We start from the raw sequence: 18,298 nt of genomic DNA on the forward strand, positions 1-18,298 counted from the left end.
TTTGGTGGGACTCCAATAAATAGAGAAAGAATTATTGACAAGGTTTTGACGTCAACTCGGAGAGGAAAAGGCATGGGATTTATTTTGCACGTGTGTTATGGTGATTCCAAAGAATGGAATACTTTTAATAGCTCCCTAATAATATTGGGAGGATATGTTATAAAGAGAAAACACCATGTGAATTCCCTCGATTTAAATGGATCGAAGATCCATAAATTTTATTTAGATGAGTTTTTAAAATTAAATGACATGATGCAATGCAAATGATGATAAGAAGAATGCAACAAACAAATAAAACCCACGGCGAAACTCGGAATCCATGGAAGGCATCTGGAGCGTCAGTCTCGGGGCGTCACAAGTCTCCTCCACTAACAGAGGATCTCGACCCGAAATCCTAGGGATGGCACCGGAGAGAAGCGGAAAAAGAAAAGGTAAAACAAAGTTGCTTCTACGACAAACGAGTGAAACCACGAACCTTAGAAGTTTGTAAAGCTTGAAAGAATTCAAGAAAGAGCGCGGTGAAGAAGAATGAAGTTGAAAACACTCCGGTAGAAAAGAGAAACAAGGAACACCATGTGAATCTTGGAGGTTGCAAAGCTATGAATGACAAGTACAATGGACAAGAAGGAATTGGAACCACTCTGGTTGAAACGAGATAAACAAGGAACAAGGAAGATCAAATTCGAACAGCACTCCGGTTGAAAAGAGATGCAAGACTTTATAAGATGAAAAGAACTTGAAAAGAGGACACGACACTCCGTTTAAATGGATAAGCATGAAAAGAACACGATCCTCAATTCGAGATGATGAGTAAAGAGAGCAACATCATAATGCCTCTGGAAGAAAGAATAGAAGATAGATCATTGGAATAACATAATGGAGAAGAAAATGCCAACTTCTGCCACAAATGAGCTTGGAAAGCACCCTTCCAAGAAGGATTCAACGGACTTGTTGGAAAATCAACAACGAAACGAATAAGCTTGTAGTGGGCTTATGGAAAACTTCAAAATTGAGGCGAAATTCTGCTACTACGAAAACAAATAATATAATTGATAACACCAACTAGATGAAAAACTTCTACCACCAAGATGATAGAGATAACTTGGAACATTGATAAGCACTACAATATCAACATTCCTTAGGGAAGGCTTTAGGTGAAATATGACACAAGATAACTCCAACGAAGAGATTAATGGATTTAGAATACCTCATTCTTGACAACATGTGAATCACGGAAACATGAATGGAGATTGTCAAGAATGATATAACACCACCTCAAAAGATAAGATAGAAAGAACTACACTTCGAAACGCAAGAAGAAGATTACTTGAGCTCCTGCAACAAGAATCTTGAAGAACACTTCGAGAATGGATGCAATCTTTGAAGAACCACCATGAATTGTTGAGGCACTCCGTAACAATGAAGAATATAAATGTTGAGCCAAAGATGAAAAGAATTTGAAGCGATCTCGGAGAACATCTGACTGATGAAATTCATTCTTATGTCAAACTTTGAAATGAATTTGGAAATAGCTCCAAAATAAAAGAGTCAGGTAAGATCCTGGGAAAAGACGTGTGGGTTAGGGCCCACTCAAAAGAAAACACCGTTGAACGATTTTAAAAAGAGATTGCACCGGTTGAATTAAATGACTTGAATGAGATAATAATCTCAAAATAGCTTGAACGGATTAGGAATGAAAACATGAATCTCCTGAGATATCTTCAGCACTCCAGAACAAATGAATAGCAAGAGGTGAGTGATTGAGAGGTGCACCGACATGAGAAACATTTGAAACGAGGAAAGGATATGATCGACAAAGCTTAAATTGAATCCACCAGAGAAGAAAAGAGAACGCAGAATAATAAACTTGAAGCTCCGTTAGTATCTTCCTGAGAATCACTGGATAAGAACAGTGACGGAAAAGAATGGAGAGACTTCCCATCAATAAAAGGATACTTGGTTAATAAATCTCAGTCCTTGAAGAAAAAGGGTGGGAGGGTGGGAAAACAAAGTCAACTTGGGCAGATGGAATGGATACCGTTGAGAAAAATTAGAATTGATCTTGCGGATGTTGAAATGATCGGACCCACTTGAAGAGAAGCACGCCGGTTGGAAAGAATTAACATGACAACCTCAATGATCAAGAAGGATTAGCACTCCCATAGAAATATGAGAACACCATTTAGGGAAGGTATGGATCAACACTTGACATCGAAGCAACTCGAATAGCACAACTCAAAACAAAACAAAACAAAGGATTTGGGTTGCAGGATAAGCCGGAAACAAACATATGATAGATATTTCGTCCGAAGTTTTCGTGGTGGGGCCCACACGGGCTTGATCGTACAACACCATCATGTACAAGGCAGTGCACATGACATACGAAGCGTCCCCGAGTCAGCATAGCCAAGGACTCTTAAGACAGAACGAGACCACTGTAAAAACGACCATGGATAGGCGGACCACTAGACGTCGAACCCCAATCTCATATCATGCATTTGTCGGAAATATAAAAAACTATAGCTACTTGAATTCCCACCTATAAAACTCCCGAAATTTTCTGGTTATGCACTCTGGTGTTGGGGATACAGGGGAAGCAATATATCTCACCCAAACTAACAATCCCTACATCCAGCTGTATCCATCTGTCAACACATAACCAAGAAAACTCCAGAAATCGTGTACCTCAACCTTCGAAAAGCATCCGTTATACGAGCTATGGCAATACTCCCAAACTCCCACCCCAGTACTGGGTGGCATTGAGGTTATCTCACCAACAACTGCATAAAAGAGATTTTCGATGTCGGCGAAATCTTAGGTATTCCAGAACTGCAACTATAAAATTGTGATGACAACACCTTGGAGCTCAACTCCCCGGGACACTGCCACAACCCCTAAATGTCAGGAGGCACCAAGAACAATGTTCTCGTCACAAGAATATCAGAGCAATCCCAAAATACCCGCGTGATCCTAATTCTTTTAGTGAAATTTGAGGAGAGGAAAGTCAAAACATCTACGTCATGAAGCCTCACCAGAGCGACGAAGGGACTGAGGAGTAAAAAGAATCCTACTCTCCGATATATATAATCCTAAGACTCAAAACATTTTGCTCTAGACTCAACAACGTCAGTGATTCGATCAAGCAGGGGGCTCCTAAGTCGGGGATGGCTCTGATTACCAACTTGTAACACCCACGATGTGGCTATATCTCCCACGTGTCGAGGCACGGCTTAGAGGCATAACCGCATTATGGTTTTGTCGCAAGAAGGGTCATCTTCACACAATCCCATGTAATGAACAAGAAAGGGATAATAGAGTTGGCTTACAATCGCCACTTCACACAAAGATCATATAACGCATACATCATTCACAGTACACACATAGTCCGACTACGGACAAATCCAAAAGAAAGAAGACAACCCCAAATGCTAGATCCCTGATCGTCCCAACTGGGCTCCACTACTGATCATCCGGTAAAGAAACATAATAACATCCAAGATCCTCATAAAACTCCCAACTGAGCTCGGTTGCATCACCTGCACTGGTATCATCCGCACCTGCAACTGTTTGGTAGTATCTTGTGAGTCACGAGGACTCAGCAATCTCAAAACCCGCGAGATCAAGACTATTTTAGCTTATGGGTAGGATAAGGTAAGGAGGTGGAGTTGCAGCAAGCGTTAAGCAAATATGGTGGATAACATACGAGTACAAGAGTAAGATGAAAAACTACGCAACGGTCGTGAAGCTAGAAGTGATCAAGAAGTGATCCTGAAACTACTTACGTTCAATCATAACACCATCGTGTTCGCTTCTCGACCCACTCGAAAAGAGACCATCACGGTTACACACGCGGTTGGATATTTTAATTCGAATCTGGTATCAAGTCTTCTGCAACCGGATATTAACAAATTCCCAGCTGCCACATAACCGCGGGCATGGGTATCGAAAGTTTAACCCTGCAGGGGTGTCCCAACTTAGCCCATTAGAGTCACCTCTGAATGGCAACGGTCGGACATTCACTCTGTACCCTTAAATATCATTAAACACGGGCGTTATCAGTAACATTCGTAACATTATTCTCTCATTGAACCCTTGCATAACTGAGGATTGCGAGGGGTCGGCGCACTCTATATAAGCCTCCCCTCCCCTCTGGCACAAGGGTTCGCACCCCCTATAACTCAACACTCCAATCAACAAAGCCTCCGCGACACCGAGACATAGGCCTGTTACCTCCTCCGAGAGGGGTCTGAACTCATAAATCTGAGTGTACAACCTCGCCGTAGCTAGGCTCTGCCCCTCTTACTTACCCCCCATCTCTACTGGTAGATCCGTTTCCATGACACTTTGTATGTGATCCCAACTCCAAAAAAAATTATGTATGTGATCCAATGTGGTTCCTCTTCGAATTTTGTGCAACAAGAATAGGGATTATGTTGTCTCCCTTTGGAAAAAATCATTCCTGACTTTTCGTGAAAAAGAAGAAGAAGAAGAAATCATTCATGAGTGACTAGATTGTCCAAGCAATAGGAGTGAAGGTCTCCCAAATAAATGACACTTGTAGTTCAATTCTGAAAGTATTAATTTTCCTTCGAACGGAATTTTACTTAGGATTCCAATCAGGAGTAATATATTTCCAGTAGTCCTCGCCAAACTAACAATTGAACAAGAGGTGGTCCCTTCTTCCCAGAGGCGATCCACATATACTACAAGTGTACTCAAGAAGAACAAATTATTCCCTTGGAACAGTAGCCTATTGTGAAGCAACAACCAGAGTTCTAGGTTTTGGTAGTTTAGGTGACATCAGGTTTTTGCCCCATCACATGTGTCGTGATGGCAGGCACAAGCAGCGGGTTTCCTGGTGTTGCCCTAGGCTCGCTTCTTCTCTTTCTCTACCCCCGCTTTACTTGTTCTCTGGCGGTAAGAACTTAGTATTTTCGTTAGTGAAAAAGTAATGGAAAGGGGGGGGGGGAGCCCGGTTAGAAAAAAAAGAAGAAGAACACTTTATGTTTGTGCTGGCAGCAACTATTCTAAATTCCATTTCATAGCAGGGATGACCGGTGTATCACCCATGGCTGGCAATTGGATTACGGGTTCCAAATTGACTAGTTCTATAATTTTATGAAGATGCCCTTGTAATAGGATTCAAGATACAAGGCCGTTGGAATGAGTTCAATACATTGTGGTGATCCCCCTCTCATGGTAAACAAGGCCCCGTCTATATAGACCACGGATAATGCTTCACAATACACGAGAAATCGATCTTTGTAACCGCCTAGTTAGAGTAGCATATGGCGAGTAAGTCATTACACAACTCAGAGATAGTACAAGACAGTCTCATGTCTAAAGAGTACTAGAAGCATATGTTTGGTAATAATGTGTATTATGATTATATGAAAAGAAATCAATGTTTATATCTGCTTGTGTATTGTGACTGTTTAATAATGTGTGATGTTTGGTGCTTGTGTATTGTGACTGTGTAATAATGTACGATGTTGGACTGCACAGATAGCAGTCCTTGTAACACTAGTAGTAGAGCAAGGTGCAAAGGCCAATATAGGTCATTGGACAATGGTCTTTTAGCGGTCCAATGACCTTGATGTACATTTTATTATGTCTGAAATGTTGTACTTCTATTGATCTTTCAGAACTTATAAGAGTACTTTTCGAAGAAGAAAAGGTTCGGAAGATGAATTTTGTGAGACGGACAATTCAACTGGATTGAACGACGGAAAGGGCGACCAACATAAGTTGCGACCGGTTGCCAGATTATAATCGCTTTCTTCTTTTTATACCAACATATTTGTTTTTGCCGTGAGCGTCAGGTAGTAGTAGACAATGACTGCTCTCCAGATAGAACCAAGGTCTATCTTTTTAATAGAGGTTGAGTCGGAAAAATTAGGCCAAAAACAATCATTGCAGAGAAGCAAATGAAAAGCTTCCATAAAAGTTCCCTTTGAATAGAAATTCACTAAGTAGTACTCCCTCGGTCTTGTAATGTAATATGTTTTTTTACTCTAATCTATCAAAAAAGTTTTTTATTATGAGACGAAGAGAGTAGCTCGGACAGGCAAGAGATTGCCAGCTCAAGGGGTGGGCAGATGATGATGGAAGTTTCACCGATAAACATCCCAAGCCACGCAGACGGTGACCAGATGGCTACGCTGAGCGCGCGGCACGGCCACTCCTACACGAATAGGTTTCGCCGGCTAATGAAAGCTGATTTGACTAGAGAATCGTTAATATATATACCGGCATAAAGCGACAACGCGCCACCGGGCCAGTGCTCAGCAAGACCTTATTTGATTGGATTGAGAGTGCCTAGAACTCATTTAGATGAGATATAATTTGGTCTCATTCACCTGTAATACATAAACAGATACAAAGGAGTACCAACCCATGTCAGTACACACATCTCATTGCATCATATCCAATGGCTATAAAGATGAATGAGAGATAACTAGAACTCATCTAGATGAGTTTTAGCAAAACCGTATTCGATTCCCTACATTGGAAAAACTATTGTCCAATCCATGGCGGCCGTCCTAGTTATCTTCTTGGTTTTACTCTACTGGAAAAACAATTAATCTAGTCGTCTTCATCGAGCTCGGTCAGGGACTCAGGGCCATTCTTTTCTCCATGCGCTTTTCTATGCAACGGAGATGGAATCCATCGTGATAGTGCTGCGCACATCTATTCGCTGCTCTTAATAAAATTCAGGCACATAGGTTGCGATAGCAGCCGGTGTACGGCAGCCGGGTCGCCGAGCACGCTAATAACCAAGGTGTTCGTCCACTCCAGCCGCGCATTCTGAAACTGGCCGGATCGGCACGCAGGCACGCACGCATGTTTCTCTCGTGATCGACGGTTCTGCCACGTACGCACGTTCGGTTCTGAAACAGTTTCTAGGCACGGCGAAACAGTGCCCGCCGATTCGTGATCGCTGGATGGGTATCTTCTCGACTGTTAGATGGCCACAGGCTCCATGTCCAGTCTCGCTCGCTCTGCATGCTCGGGGGCGACCACTGGCCAGTGAAGTGTCGCCTTTACCCAATTACATTGATCGCGCTTCACGTCGGTAATAAAAGAGTGGACAGGAAGACGAGCCAGTTGCTACCCTGTTCGGATGGCAATGCAAACACGTGCCCGATTTACACATGACGCCACCGAGAATTATTTTAACACGACTCGGCTCCCGGTCTATTCCCGCAAAATAATACAGAAACGATCGATCACGAGGGGATATCATATCAGGCAGCAGCGTGGAAGCAGCGCAAAAGCGGACGAGATAAAAAGATTGCGCAACAGAATCCAGTAGCTTAGCTACGAGACACTTACGCCAGTACAAGATCAGGTTTAACTTCGACCGTCCCAAAGTTTCAACGGGCAACCGGCGGATCACGATGAGCACAGGGGAACACGTCCCGTCGGCGCCGTTCGCACGTGATGGCACCAATTAGCGCAGCCAACCTCTGTTGATTAATCGACTAATCACCGTCTCATCTACTACCACTATAAAAGAAAGAGAAGGGCAGATCCAAACAATCTCACCCATCGATCATCAAGATCTAATGGTCTTTAATCATTCTGTGTTTAACGCTACCAACCACGCAACAAGCCAAATCGATCGCTAATCGCCCCGCACTAAAAATCGCTTCGCAGACAAAAAACAAAAACCGCCCCGCCGCACGACCTCCTCCTCCTCCTCCTGCAGACCGCGCCGCCGCGCGCCGTTCGCCTCCCCGCCGGGCGCCGCGCGCCGTTCGCCTCCCCGCCGGGCGCCGCGCCCCGTTCGCCTCCCCGCCGGGACGGGAGCCCGTCCTCCTCCCGCCGGGCGCCGCGCCGTTCGCCTCCCCGCCGGGACGGGAGCCCGTCCTCCTCCCGCCGGGCGCCGCGCCGTTCGCCTCCCCGCCGGGACGGGAGCCCCTCCTCCTGCAGGCCGCGCCGTTCGCCTCCCCGCCGGGACGGGAGCCTCTTTTGATATGCCTCCGCAGATCGCACACGAACTGACGGAACTGCCGGTCCGCCGCCACAACCACTACGCTAGGCGACCGCCGGGCGGCCGGCAGGGCTGTTGCCGCCGTCGCCTCGCGCGCGTGCGCACGGCGCGCCGCCAGTCCGTAGCGACGAACCCCTCGCTTCCTCTCCCTGCCTGCATCCCTTCTGTGTAAGTTCTGAATTTTCTCATCGACAACAGCACAACTGACCGCATTGATTCAGTTTCAAATACACAAGCACTGATTTTGTAAGCAACAGCCAACTTCTGAATCGTCTCATCTCTGAACCTGAAGTGCCACTGAATTCATCTTACAGGTTATGTCTCCTTTTTTTACTTCTGTAGGTTCTGTCACTCTGATTTTGTAAGCAACAGGCACGGTTCTTCTCACTGTCCAGCAGGCTGCACTATTGCAGAAGCATACTTCGGCACCTAAGTAAGTATTTTCACCACTTGACTTTCTTATTTAATTACTGGTTAAGTAAAGACTGGTTTGCAGCCAATTATGAATTGTTTAGACATGAGAATGTACAATTTTTTATTTAAGTTTGTGATGGGAGAATGTTTATAAATTCTGAATTTGTTACAGTAAGCAATATGTATAACGAGTAGTATTCTAAAACTTGAACAATTTCATCAATGAACTATATAAAAACAAGCTAAGAAGCAAGATGGGGCAAAAATACTTGAATGATTGCTTGGTCACATTTGTCGAAAGGGATTTCTTCTTGCAAGTTAAGGATGAGGACATCATCACTCATTTCCAGAGCATCAAGGATCGCAAAGTTATCCTGTAATTTGCAAGCTTTTTTTATCATTTACTATTTTCTATCCTCTATATATCTTGATTTTGCCATCATATGTTGAATAATTTTTTACTTCTATATGTCCAACAATACCAAGTTATGATCATTTTTTATGAATACAATATATTATGTGGTATCTTTTATATAGTTTCGAACTATTGCAATACGTTGCTATAATCAGTTTTACGCACCAAAAGGAAGGCTGTAGGCCTCCAAAAAAAGTTTTCAAATTTTGAATACACGGTCTTGAATTCCTGGGCCCGCCCCTGGTTCTCCCCGTCTTCTCTCGCCTAGATCAGATAGATCTACCCACGTCTGGTCTATTGCAGTGGCGAAGCCGTCAAATGACTAGAGGAATTTAGCAAGTCTACGTAACTACTAGATGCATGCACACCCCGCTGCTAAACAAATTACTTAAAGCTCACCGCTGCACTGTCCATGTGACATCATTGCCTGTCAAGGCTATCAAAATTCTTAGATGTCAGGCTTTTTAACCTTTTTTTTTGCATGTTGCATATGAATTATGATACTATTCCCAGGAAACTTTTTATACCTATATTTAAATCATAGTTGTATATGAATTTCACTTTTGCAGAGTGTGTTAGTCATAGATATGGATATTGTTGACCATAAAAAAGAACCTATCAACAAGAGCCCGGAGGTCATGTCGTCGGAAGAGACTACAAACTCAGCAAGTCCTATACAGCCTTCAGATGTGCAGATAGGAATAACCAATTCACGTCATAGCAAACCAAGAAGAGCAAATACAAATATTACACCACAAGGTACTTACATTCGCAATGATTATCAACCTTTTCATTTCATTGGGTCTTTTTTATATCTAACTAATTTGGCTTCATGTCGTCCCATGACAGATTATATTTGCACATTGGATGAAATTTCCATTATTAATTCAATCATGTCCTTACCTGAAAAAACTATGTTAGTGCACATCAATGATGCATTATTATCAAATGCGGAGATGAGGTGCCTTACGCATGATAAAGTGTTTTTGCGCGATAATGTAAGTCAAACCACACAAACTCTCATAATTAAACATTAGTGTCTTGAAATTTAAATGTATTCTATCTTTGAAATTACAGGTAATAAATGCATACATATACTGTATAAGTGCCCAGGACCATCTGCAAGATAGAGCGGGTGGAAATGTACATATTGCAAGCACGTTTGAGTCTTCCCTGCTAAAGAAAGATGAGATAGACCCGGCAACACATCGCCACATTGTAAAACAATGAATACTTTTTTGGCGCATGACATGGTCAGTCTTAACTCACTACTCTTAAATATAATAATTAAGCACATTTTTTACCTGAAAATGGTTACGTGTTATATTTATTACTTCAGGTATTCCTTCCAGTTAACATCGAAAAATGCCATTGGTATCTATCAGTAATCAATGCGAAGAAACGAGAGATACAGGTACTGGACTCGCTTGGAGTTGGAATGAGCCGAAGTGACCTCACTAACATGGTAAATGTCTACTTCTTGTGTTTTCCTTCATACATTACATTCTCTTTTGCCTAATATATGTAGTGACATTTTTCCATTTAATAGTTACAAGGACTTGACCAGCATCTAAAAATCGCATGCGAGATGCCGGAGTTTAAGAGAGGTGATAGGTGGCAAGACCTCGATGTTACGGATTGGAAAGTCGTGGAACAGCTCAAAGAGCCAATGCAAACAGATGGGTATGATGAACACATCTCATAATCTGAACTGAATTGTAGATAATTTTATGGTAGAACAGAAAGTCTTGTGAAAACAATATTGTTACAGAAATCTGGTCTTATTTGTTAGCCAAAACATTGAGGTAATAGATACATTGGACGATGCATGGAGACTTGTACAATGAACATTATTACTTTTTTAAATACTTTATTTATATTGACATGAAAGCCTAAAGGAATATTTCGATATTGTAGCACGTCATGTGGATTGTTTATGTTAAACTTTATGGAGTATTGGACAGGAGATATTTTGTCTGATCAGTTCATTCAGGTATCTCTTTTTTCTTAATAGCATATTTCATCTCAAATGGTGCTTTTTAACCAATTATTTTTAATTACTATATGCAGGAGGACATGAAAGAATTTCGACGAAAATTAGCTGTCATACTGTTGGAAACAGAACTTAATATGTTAAAAGGAAGTCCAATATATTATCAGCCTGACAATGAAGAAAATGTATCTGATTCTGATGTTGAGTTTCTGGAGGATCGAAAGCGTAAGCGGCAAGATTCACCCGATGGAGCCAAAGACAAAAGCCCCCTTCCGAACCCTATCATCGCCGCGGACCCGCAAGATTTAGTTGACGAACTATGCAACCACATCATGTTAATTAATGATGCTGATTCCCTGGAGTAAGCAACATGTCTAAGAAGTATAAAGTTTCAATGTACACTATTAGAATGTTACAATTATTAACAGTTTGTTACCTACAGAAGGAGTGGGTGCGAAGCTCTAAACCCCATCTGATAGGATTAAGTCTCAGAAGGATTCAAGGTATACTCCACAGGGATCAGCCGTTGGACATTGATTGTTTCAACATGGCTATACGTATACTTGCACGTGACAAGGCCTTACTGCCAGTAGATCCTCGAGTGTGCTTTATGGATCTACAATTTTGTGTAAGTTACCCCAGGTCACAAACTATATTAGTATTTTCACCATCATGTTTTTTAACCATTTTTTACCCAGACGTCCGTGATCGAGGCCGCCCTCGCTTCCGCACGAGATTTAGATTCGCGGGTACAGCCAGATATTCAGGCGCTAGCATCGTTGCTCCGTAGCTCGACTGAGATAGACAACATATCATCATGCAATTGGGTAAGTTTGGTCTATTTTATATGGTTGTCGTGATTAATGTTTGTTCTGAATGAGTGTTGCTTGTAGATATTGCTCCCTCATGCATTCCTTGGCCACTACATCTTGTTCGCAATCGACAAACATTCACGTCAAGTAACTATTTTGGACCCAATATTTCCGCCCTTATCCCCAGAGAGATATGCGTTAAAATTTCAGAGGGTTTCATTCTACCTGAATGATGCACTCGAATTAGCACAACCGGGTTGGAAGTCTGATACATTTGCCTGGCCACGTAAATCACTACTTGATGTTCCGATGAGCCTAGACCGGTCAGTTACTCTGAAAATCACTATGCATGTTTTAGATTTATTGTCATAACCTCCGAAGATAACGATAGTGTATTCATCTACAGGAATGAATCTGGTTATTTTGTTTTCAATTATATGCTCTGGCATGGTAACAAATTTGTTCGTCCAATTTACACGGTGAGTATTCTGTATCACACGTTCATAAAAAGTTTGAAGCAAAATTGCATCCTAACATCATGCATTGCTCATGTAGGATGGTTATGAGTTGAGAAAGAATATTTTGATACACTTGCTCGAGTATGATGCGAATGAAGCTGAAGACAATATCCCATATGATGTACGAGAAATTCTCAAGTGCCTCAAGTAGGAAGTTAATAAGAGATGATAAACTGGACTTGATATCTACGCATTGGTAGTCACACTGTAGTTTTTTTTATCAAAATTTATTTTTCCATCTCCATGGATTTGTTTACTGTATTTGCCATATGTTGTGGCTATTTATTTATAGACATGAATTTTGCGATGCAATATGTTTTGGAGACTGAAAAAATTAAGCTCCGGCACAGCACATATGCAGCCATTATCTTCTTTTCAATTTTATTATGCTCTTGGGTTGGTAACAAATATGTGCAAAAGGCATGTAAAATATATAGTCTTCCGGCTGTCATAAAACTCTTCGGTCGGTATCCACCGACCCATTGCTTGTCAAACCCTACCTATATGGATTTGCATGCTACTTAATAATGCATATGCAATTCATGTTGGGGTCTGAACAAGGGAATGGACACAAAAATTGACGTGTTTGTCTTCTATCTCTAAATAAAAAAGGCTATATATGCAAAGGCAGGCTTGTTTCTCTTTTCTTAATTTGTAATATTTTTCGGTGCAACCAAACTATCTTTATATGCATGTTATTCTCATATATATTTGGATATTAGTCGAGACGTGCATTTGCACGTGCATGCTTACTAGTCAGACTCTAAACGACGAGCCCGCCGGTAAAATATCCTCGCGTACTTCCCTCGGCCCCCTATTAATAAACCCTCACACTCTTGAGCGGCTGCACACACGCAAGAAACCGCCCAAGCCCAGCGCACAAGCAAGCAAGCGAAAGGGACCGGGCAGTCAGCGCGCGACGCGAGATCGAGATGAAGGTGGAGGTGGTGGACACGACGCTGGTGACGCCCAGCGAGCCGACGCCGCGGCACACGCTCTGGCTCTCCAACCTCGACCTCGCCGTGCCCAAGACGCACACGCCGCTCGTCTACTACTACCCGGCGCCCCCCGCCGGCGACGGCGACGGCGAGAAGGAGGAGGGGGAGGGGTTCTTCGCGCCGGAGAGGCTGCGGGAAGCGCTGGCGAGGGCGCTGGTGCCCTTCTACCCGCTGGCGGGGCGGATGGCGACGGGCCCCGAGGGCCGGCTCGAGATCGACTGCAACGGCGAGGGCGCGCTGTTCGTCGTCGCACGGGCCGACTTCACCGGCGACGAGATGTTCCGGGACTTCGAGCCCTCCCCGGAGGCGCGCCGCCTGCTCGTCCCCTTCGCCGCCTCCGGCGACCCGCCCTGCCTCCTCGCCATGGTCCAGGTACGGAACCGGATTTAACCGCCCATTTATTTTCGCGCGCACGCCGGTGGAAACCCGGGGAGGTGCTGCGTTCTGTACGCCGATTGACTGTTCGCCCTCGCTGTCGCGTGGGGCCCCGACACCCAGGCCCCACCTCGACAGTGAGGCGTAGTACTAGTTACCTGACAGTCGTGCGACACAGTTACCGGGTGTTGGATCGAAACATAATCTTCTTCTTTCGAGGACCTAAACATTCTTTTTATCTTCGAGGTTTAAGAAATACTAGCAGCGTGGAATCTATCTATCTATCTCCATTTGCATAAAGAAACAGTAGAAAAAAACAGTAAATAAAATGATAGAACCGGATGCTGGCTTTCTTGGACGGACTGGTGGTCTGCCACGCGAGCATCCTTGGACATCTTTGCATGATGTGCGTGTGCGTTCTATTTATTTACTTATATATCGGGTAGTCGTCGTTGATCGGAGAGAAAGATTACTTGAGCTCGTGGCTACCGCGCGGTATTTCTGCTTCTGCTGTGCATGCAACAACTGGGCTCTCGTAGAGAGTCACGCGTGCTAAGCTGGCCGACGCTCGTTGGCAGTTGCACTCCTAGAAAATCTCGCACAGTTACAACTAATAGACTTGGTACCTGAGTTTTGGTCGAGGGGCCTAATAAACCCGGACGGAGGGAGTAAAGGTGAGCGATGAATGCTTGGCGGGTGCGCCGCGTACGTGTTGGCTTGGCGGTTTGCACGAACTCGGCCGCGGTAGGGGCGGCCTAGCTAGGGAAGTCAATAGTACTCCCATCAATTATGGGTGGGTGGCACTCCCGGAACAGATGAAGCAGATGACGTGCGACTTTGGATCGATCCGTGTCTCGTGGCAACGACGACAAAACCGGGGGGACAGTGCCACAGGGGATGATTTCATCTCATCCCATCTCATCTCGCTTGGTTGCAAACCAACGGCGGCTTGGACAGTAGTATAGCAGCGTCTGCTTTGGCGTTCTAGGCCATTTCCAGTGATGAAATTTCTAGCTAGCTAAGTAGAAATTGTGCCGGAAGGTGCTGCTGTTTGTCGCCTCACGGTGATTACAGAGTTTCTTTTCGTACCATGTGCTGTCAGTAGTTGACTTCACGATCGAACGCAACCTTCTCTTCTGGTTAGGGAGTGCACTGTGGCACGCACAGGACGGCTCACTGATTGCCGGCCCGTGAACGTAACCAACAGTCTGCCGGTGAGATGAGATGACTAGTGACCAGTAGTACACGTCTTGGAAGTAGTGGTACTCCAAGGAAGATGATGTGCAGAATCAATCCCCGAGGGGAAAAGCCGGAGCTTCTGATCTTGACTGTCGCTCCTCCGCTCGTCGTTGTCTTGCCAAACACTCCAGTCCAGACGCGCCGGGAGCGACACGGCGCGCAGGTGGTCCAGCAGGGCATGGGCGACCGCGCGCCGCGCCGCGTCGCGTCCACAATTTTGGCGCTGGGTTCAGTGTCCCGCGGAGCCAGTGTCGTGGTGGCCTAGCCTCCGGGGAGACGTTCCTCTCGCCGTGAAGATTCATTCGTTTTGAGGTAGAGAGGTTCTGGTCCTGTTTCACAAGATGAATGAGGAAGAAGCAGTCATGAACGTGTACTAAAAACGTGACAGGCCAATAGCTAATGCGGCAGAGAGTCGCAGAGGAGGCCTTGCTTTGCACATTTACGATCATATTCTCCAAATTTTCTTCGCGCTAATCTGTCAGTTAGTACAGAAATGGGACCCCAGGAAAAGCAGCGGGCTCCTCAAATTTGCAGGCATCTATCTATATAGTACTCCTACTCATCTAGATGATCCGTTGTCCTTGCAAGTCCGTGGGAAGGATCCATCCACGACCTCATCATTCAGCCCAGCTCATTTGAGGCTTATTTGATCGTCCAGGTCTTATCTTTCTCCGGATCTGGGGACGTGCATCCTTTGTGCCTATCCGCATACAGCGACCACTTGCCGCAGTTGCATTTGATCTGAATCATTGAGGTGGACGTCGAACGCGACGGCTCTGCTTTAGGCTTTAGCTTCCCCGTAAAGGACCGCATAGTTACCACTTACCCGGAGGCGTCGCTTGCTTCTCCGATCACTCGATCATGGTGCGCCTGCCGACGTGCCCACATGGAAACCATATCTTCCTTCTAGATGGCTTCGTTACCGGACGGTGACATGTAACATTAATCTACTGCTAGTTATCGGGTGCCTGCACCTGCATGAGGGATAGGTACTCTGCAACGAAGCTCCGCGATAGCTGCCTGGAAGCTAGTTGATTCTCACGACATGATCAATCTTTTTGTGTTTTATAAGTCTGCAGCTATGGCCTGGCTGCTGTCGTGATACCGCCGGGGCTATCTCGTCGCTGTTGACAATTTGGACAGAGAGTAGTAGTCGCCGTCGTCTCGTCGTATTACAGTACGCTATTATTGCCTCGTGTGTCAAGCAGGCGAACCATGCTATTTGAGTACGGTTATCGCGTGACATCAATCAGAGATTTTATACAGTAGAAAAGTTCAGAGCAGGAGAACAAAGAGATCAATGACGTGAATGGGAACAAAGATATCAATGATCGTGCCATATCTTATATACTGTTATTATACTGGATGCGAAATGTAACCAGTGAATTAATCAAGAGCACCCGTGGGTTTGGCTTTGCAGGTGACGTTCCTCAAGTGCGGCGGCGTGGCCGTGGGCACGGGCATGCACCACGTGACCATGGACGGCGCGGGCGCGATCCAGTTCATCCGGACGTGGACGACCCTGGCGCGCGGCCTGGACGCTGCGTACGTGTACCCGTCCCCGCCGGTGCACGACCGCACGGTGCTGCGCGCGCGCTCTCCCCCGCACGTCACCTTCGAGCACCCGGTCTACTCCCCGAGCAACCTCAACGGCCTGCCCCGCCCCTTCGTCACCCGCGTCTACGCCGTGTCTCCCAAGCTCCTCGCCGACATCAAGTCCAGCTGCGCGCCCGGCGTGTCCACCTACTGCGCGCTCACCGCGCACCTGTGGCGCGCCATGTGCGTGGCCCGCGGGCTGGCCCCCGACGCCGAGTCGCGGCTGCGCGTGCCGGCGAACATCCGGCAGCGCCTGCGCCCGCAGCTGCCGGCCAACTACTTCGGCAACGCCATCGTGCGGGACCTGGTGACGGTGCGCGTGGGCGACGTGCTGTCGCAGCCGCTGGGGTTCGTGGCGGAGCGGATCAAGCGCGCGGTGGCGCGGGTGGACGACGCCTTCGTGCGCTCCGTCATCGACTACCTGGAGCTGGAGTCGGAGAAGGGCAGCCAGGCGGCGCGCGGGCAGTTCATGCCGGAGACGGACCTGTGGGTGGTGAGCTGGCTGGGCATGCCCATCCACGACGCCGACTTCGGCTGGGGCTGCCCCAAGTTCGTGGCGCCGGCGCAGATGTTCGGCAGCGGCACGGCGTACGTGACGCAGGCGCCCGACAAGGACGACGGCGTGTCCGTGCTGTTCGCGCTCGAGCCAGAGTACCTGCAGTGCTTCGAGAAGGCCTTCTACGGGGAGTGACCGACCAAAGCCTTGTACGGTGATGCGCCTTTCAAAGAGCCAATTGGGAGTTGGCATGTCGGGTCCGTCGTGTGGAGTGCTGTATCATAACGCAACAGATACTGGGGAAGTGTCGAGGTTGCTGCTTGTTTCTCGCGCCTTTCTTCACTACTACTACGTGACATTCTGGGCTAACTATTATCTATACAAAGTCTAAATGAAAATGGCCTCAGGTTTGGCGCTCTAAAAAAGAACTCATTTGCAATCCTAGATACATTTAAGTGCACAAAAGGAGCAATGCTATCATTTGGCATTGAAGTGCTACACGTATGAGTAGGTTTAGCATTTCTGTTATCTGCACTACCAATTGATCTACGCATAATAGATACATTTACTTCAAAAAAAAAAACTATGCTAGTTCATGTTAACATGCTGACAAAGAATGTAATGGTCTCGTTTCACTCTCTACTTCGTCGAACCTCTCTATGACCCATCTCCCTTCTCATGTTTGATGTTTTCCCTTCTCTGATTTTTCTCCCAAATAAAAATATTCTTTGGTAAGTCAATAAATTCTTATCAAATAACTGTTAAAACTAATATGACATTTCCTTGAGTGAAATTCAAAAACCCACCACATTTGAAGTCCAGCTTCGGATTTGCTACCAAATTTCTTGGGCGCCCCAAAAAACTACTGATTTCCCTACTAATTTTCTCAATAAACACACATGGTCAATTTGGGACGAATTAATCCAATTTCCGACATACCGGGCCCACTGTTCAGGTCCACATGGCACTAAATGGTCAATACCGTTTGTTGACCGTTAAGGTGAAAGGAGGGCCCACCCAACATTGTCATCTCTCTCAAACTTTCTTCTCCTCCTTGGGGGCATTCCAACGAATACCTCGTGTTCATGAACGCAGAAGGGCGAGGTAAGATCAGTCGTGTTGACGGGGTCGACGCTGGCAACAGTAGGAGGCGAGGCGGCCGGGGGCGCGGTCTTCCCTGGCTAGAGAAGGTCGGCGCAGCGGCTTCACGAAAGCGGTGGCGTAAGTTGGCCATGGCGAGACTGTGAGTCACGGCAATCCATTGCTGCCTAGCCGTGTGAGGGAGTCCTGGATTCGGGGGTCCTCATGTGTCCGACATGGGAGTATGGGCCAGGTTGCATGGGCCATACAGAATCAAGCTGAAGATTATCTACCATGTCCGGATGGGACTTCTCGCTACGTGGACGGCAAAAATAGAGTCCAGAAGTTTCCTTCCCTGATAAACCG

At 45.8% G+C, this 18,298-nt stretch overlaps 3 protein-coding genes across 3 annotated transcripts; all 3 read left to right on the forward strand.

The window, feature by feature from the left end:
• Window positions 1–8,006: 8,006 nt before the first annotated feature.
• LOC123114810 (putative ubiquitin-like-specific protease 1B) lies at window positions 8,007–11,183 on the forward strand. Its single transcript, XM_044536215.1, has 9 exons — window positions 8,007–8,164; window positions 8,339–8,429; window positions 9,395–9,584; window positions 9,675–9,823; window positions 9,903–10,078; window positions 10,165–10,290; window positions 10,375–10,508; window positions 10,743–10,818; window positions 10,896–11,183. The coding sequence occupies exons 5-9, from the start codon at window positions 10,052–10,054 to the stop codon at window positions 11,181–11,183; spliced, it is 651 nt and encodes a 216-aa protein (XP_044392150.1). The 5' UTR covers window positions 8,007–8,164; window positions 8,339–8,429; window positions 9,395–9,584; window positions 9,675–9,823; window positions 9,903–10,051.
• Window positions 11,184–11,259: 76 nt separating this feature from the next.
• LOC123116218 (uncharacterized) lies at window positions 11,260–12,345 on the forward strand. The gene is made up of 5 exons (XM_044537205.1): window positions 11,260–11,446; window positions 11,517–11,645; window positions 11,712–11,953; window positions 12,037–12,109; window positions 12,186–12,345. Exons 1-5 carry the CDS (start codon window positions 11,366–11,368, stop codon window positions 12,297–12,299), a joined length of 639 nt encoding a protein of 212 aa, XP_044393140.1. The 5' UTR covers window positions 11,260–11,365; the 3' UTR covers window positions 12,300–12,345.
• Window positions 12,346–12,981: 636 nt separating this feature from the next.
• LOC123112079 (putrescine hydroxycinnamoyltransferase 1) lies at window positions 12,982–17,197 on the forward strand. The gene is made up of 2 exons (XM_044533002.1): window positions 12,982–13,518; window positions 16,181–17,197. Exons 1-2 carry the CDS (start codon window positions 13,081–13,083, stop codon window positions 17,045–17,047), a joined length of 1,305 nt encoding a protein of 434 aa, XP_044388937.1. The 5' UTR covers window positions 12,982–13,080; the 3' UTR covers window positions 17,048–17,197.
• Window positions 17,198–18,298: the final 1,101 nt, after the last annotated feature.

Source organism: Triticum aestivum, chromosome 5B (assembly GCF_018294505.1).
Source record: "Triticum aestivum cultivar Chinese Spring chromosome 5B, IWGSC CS RefSeq v2.1, whole genome shotgun sequence".
Classification (NCBI taxonomy): domain Eukaryota; kingdom Viridiplantae; phylum Streptophyta; class Magnoliopsida; order Poales; family Poaceae; genus Triticum; species Triticum aestivum.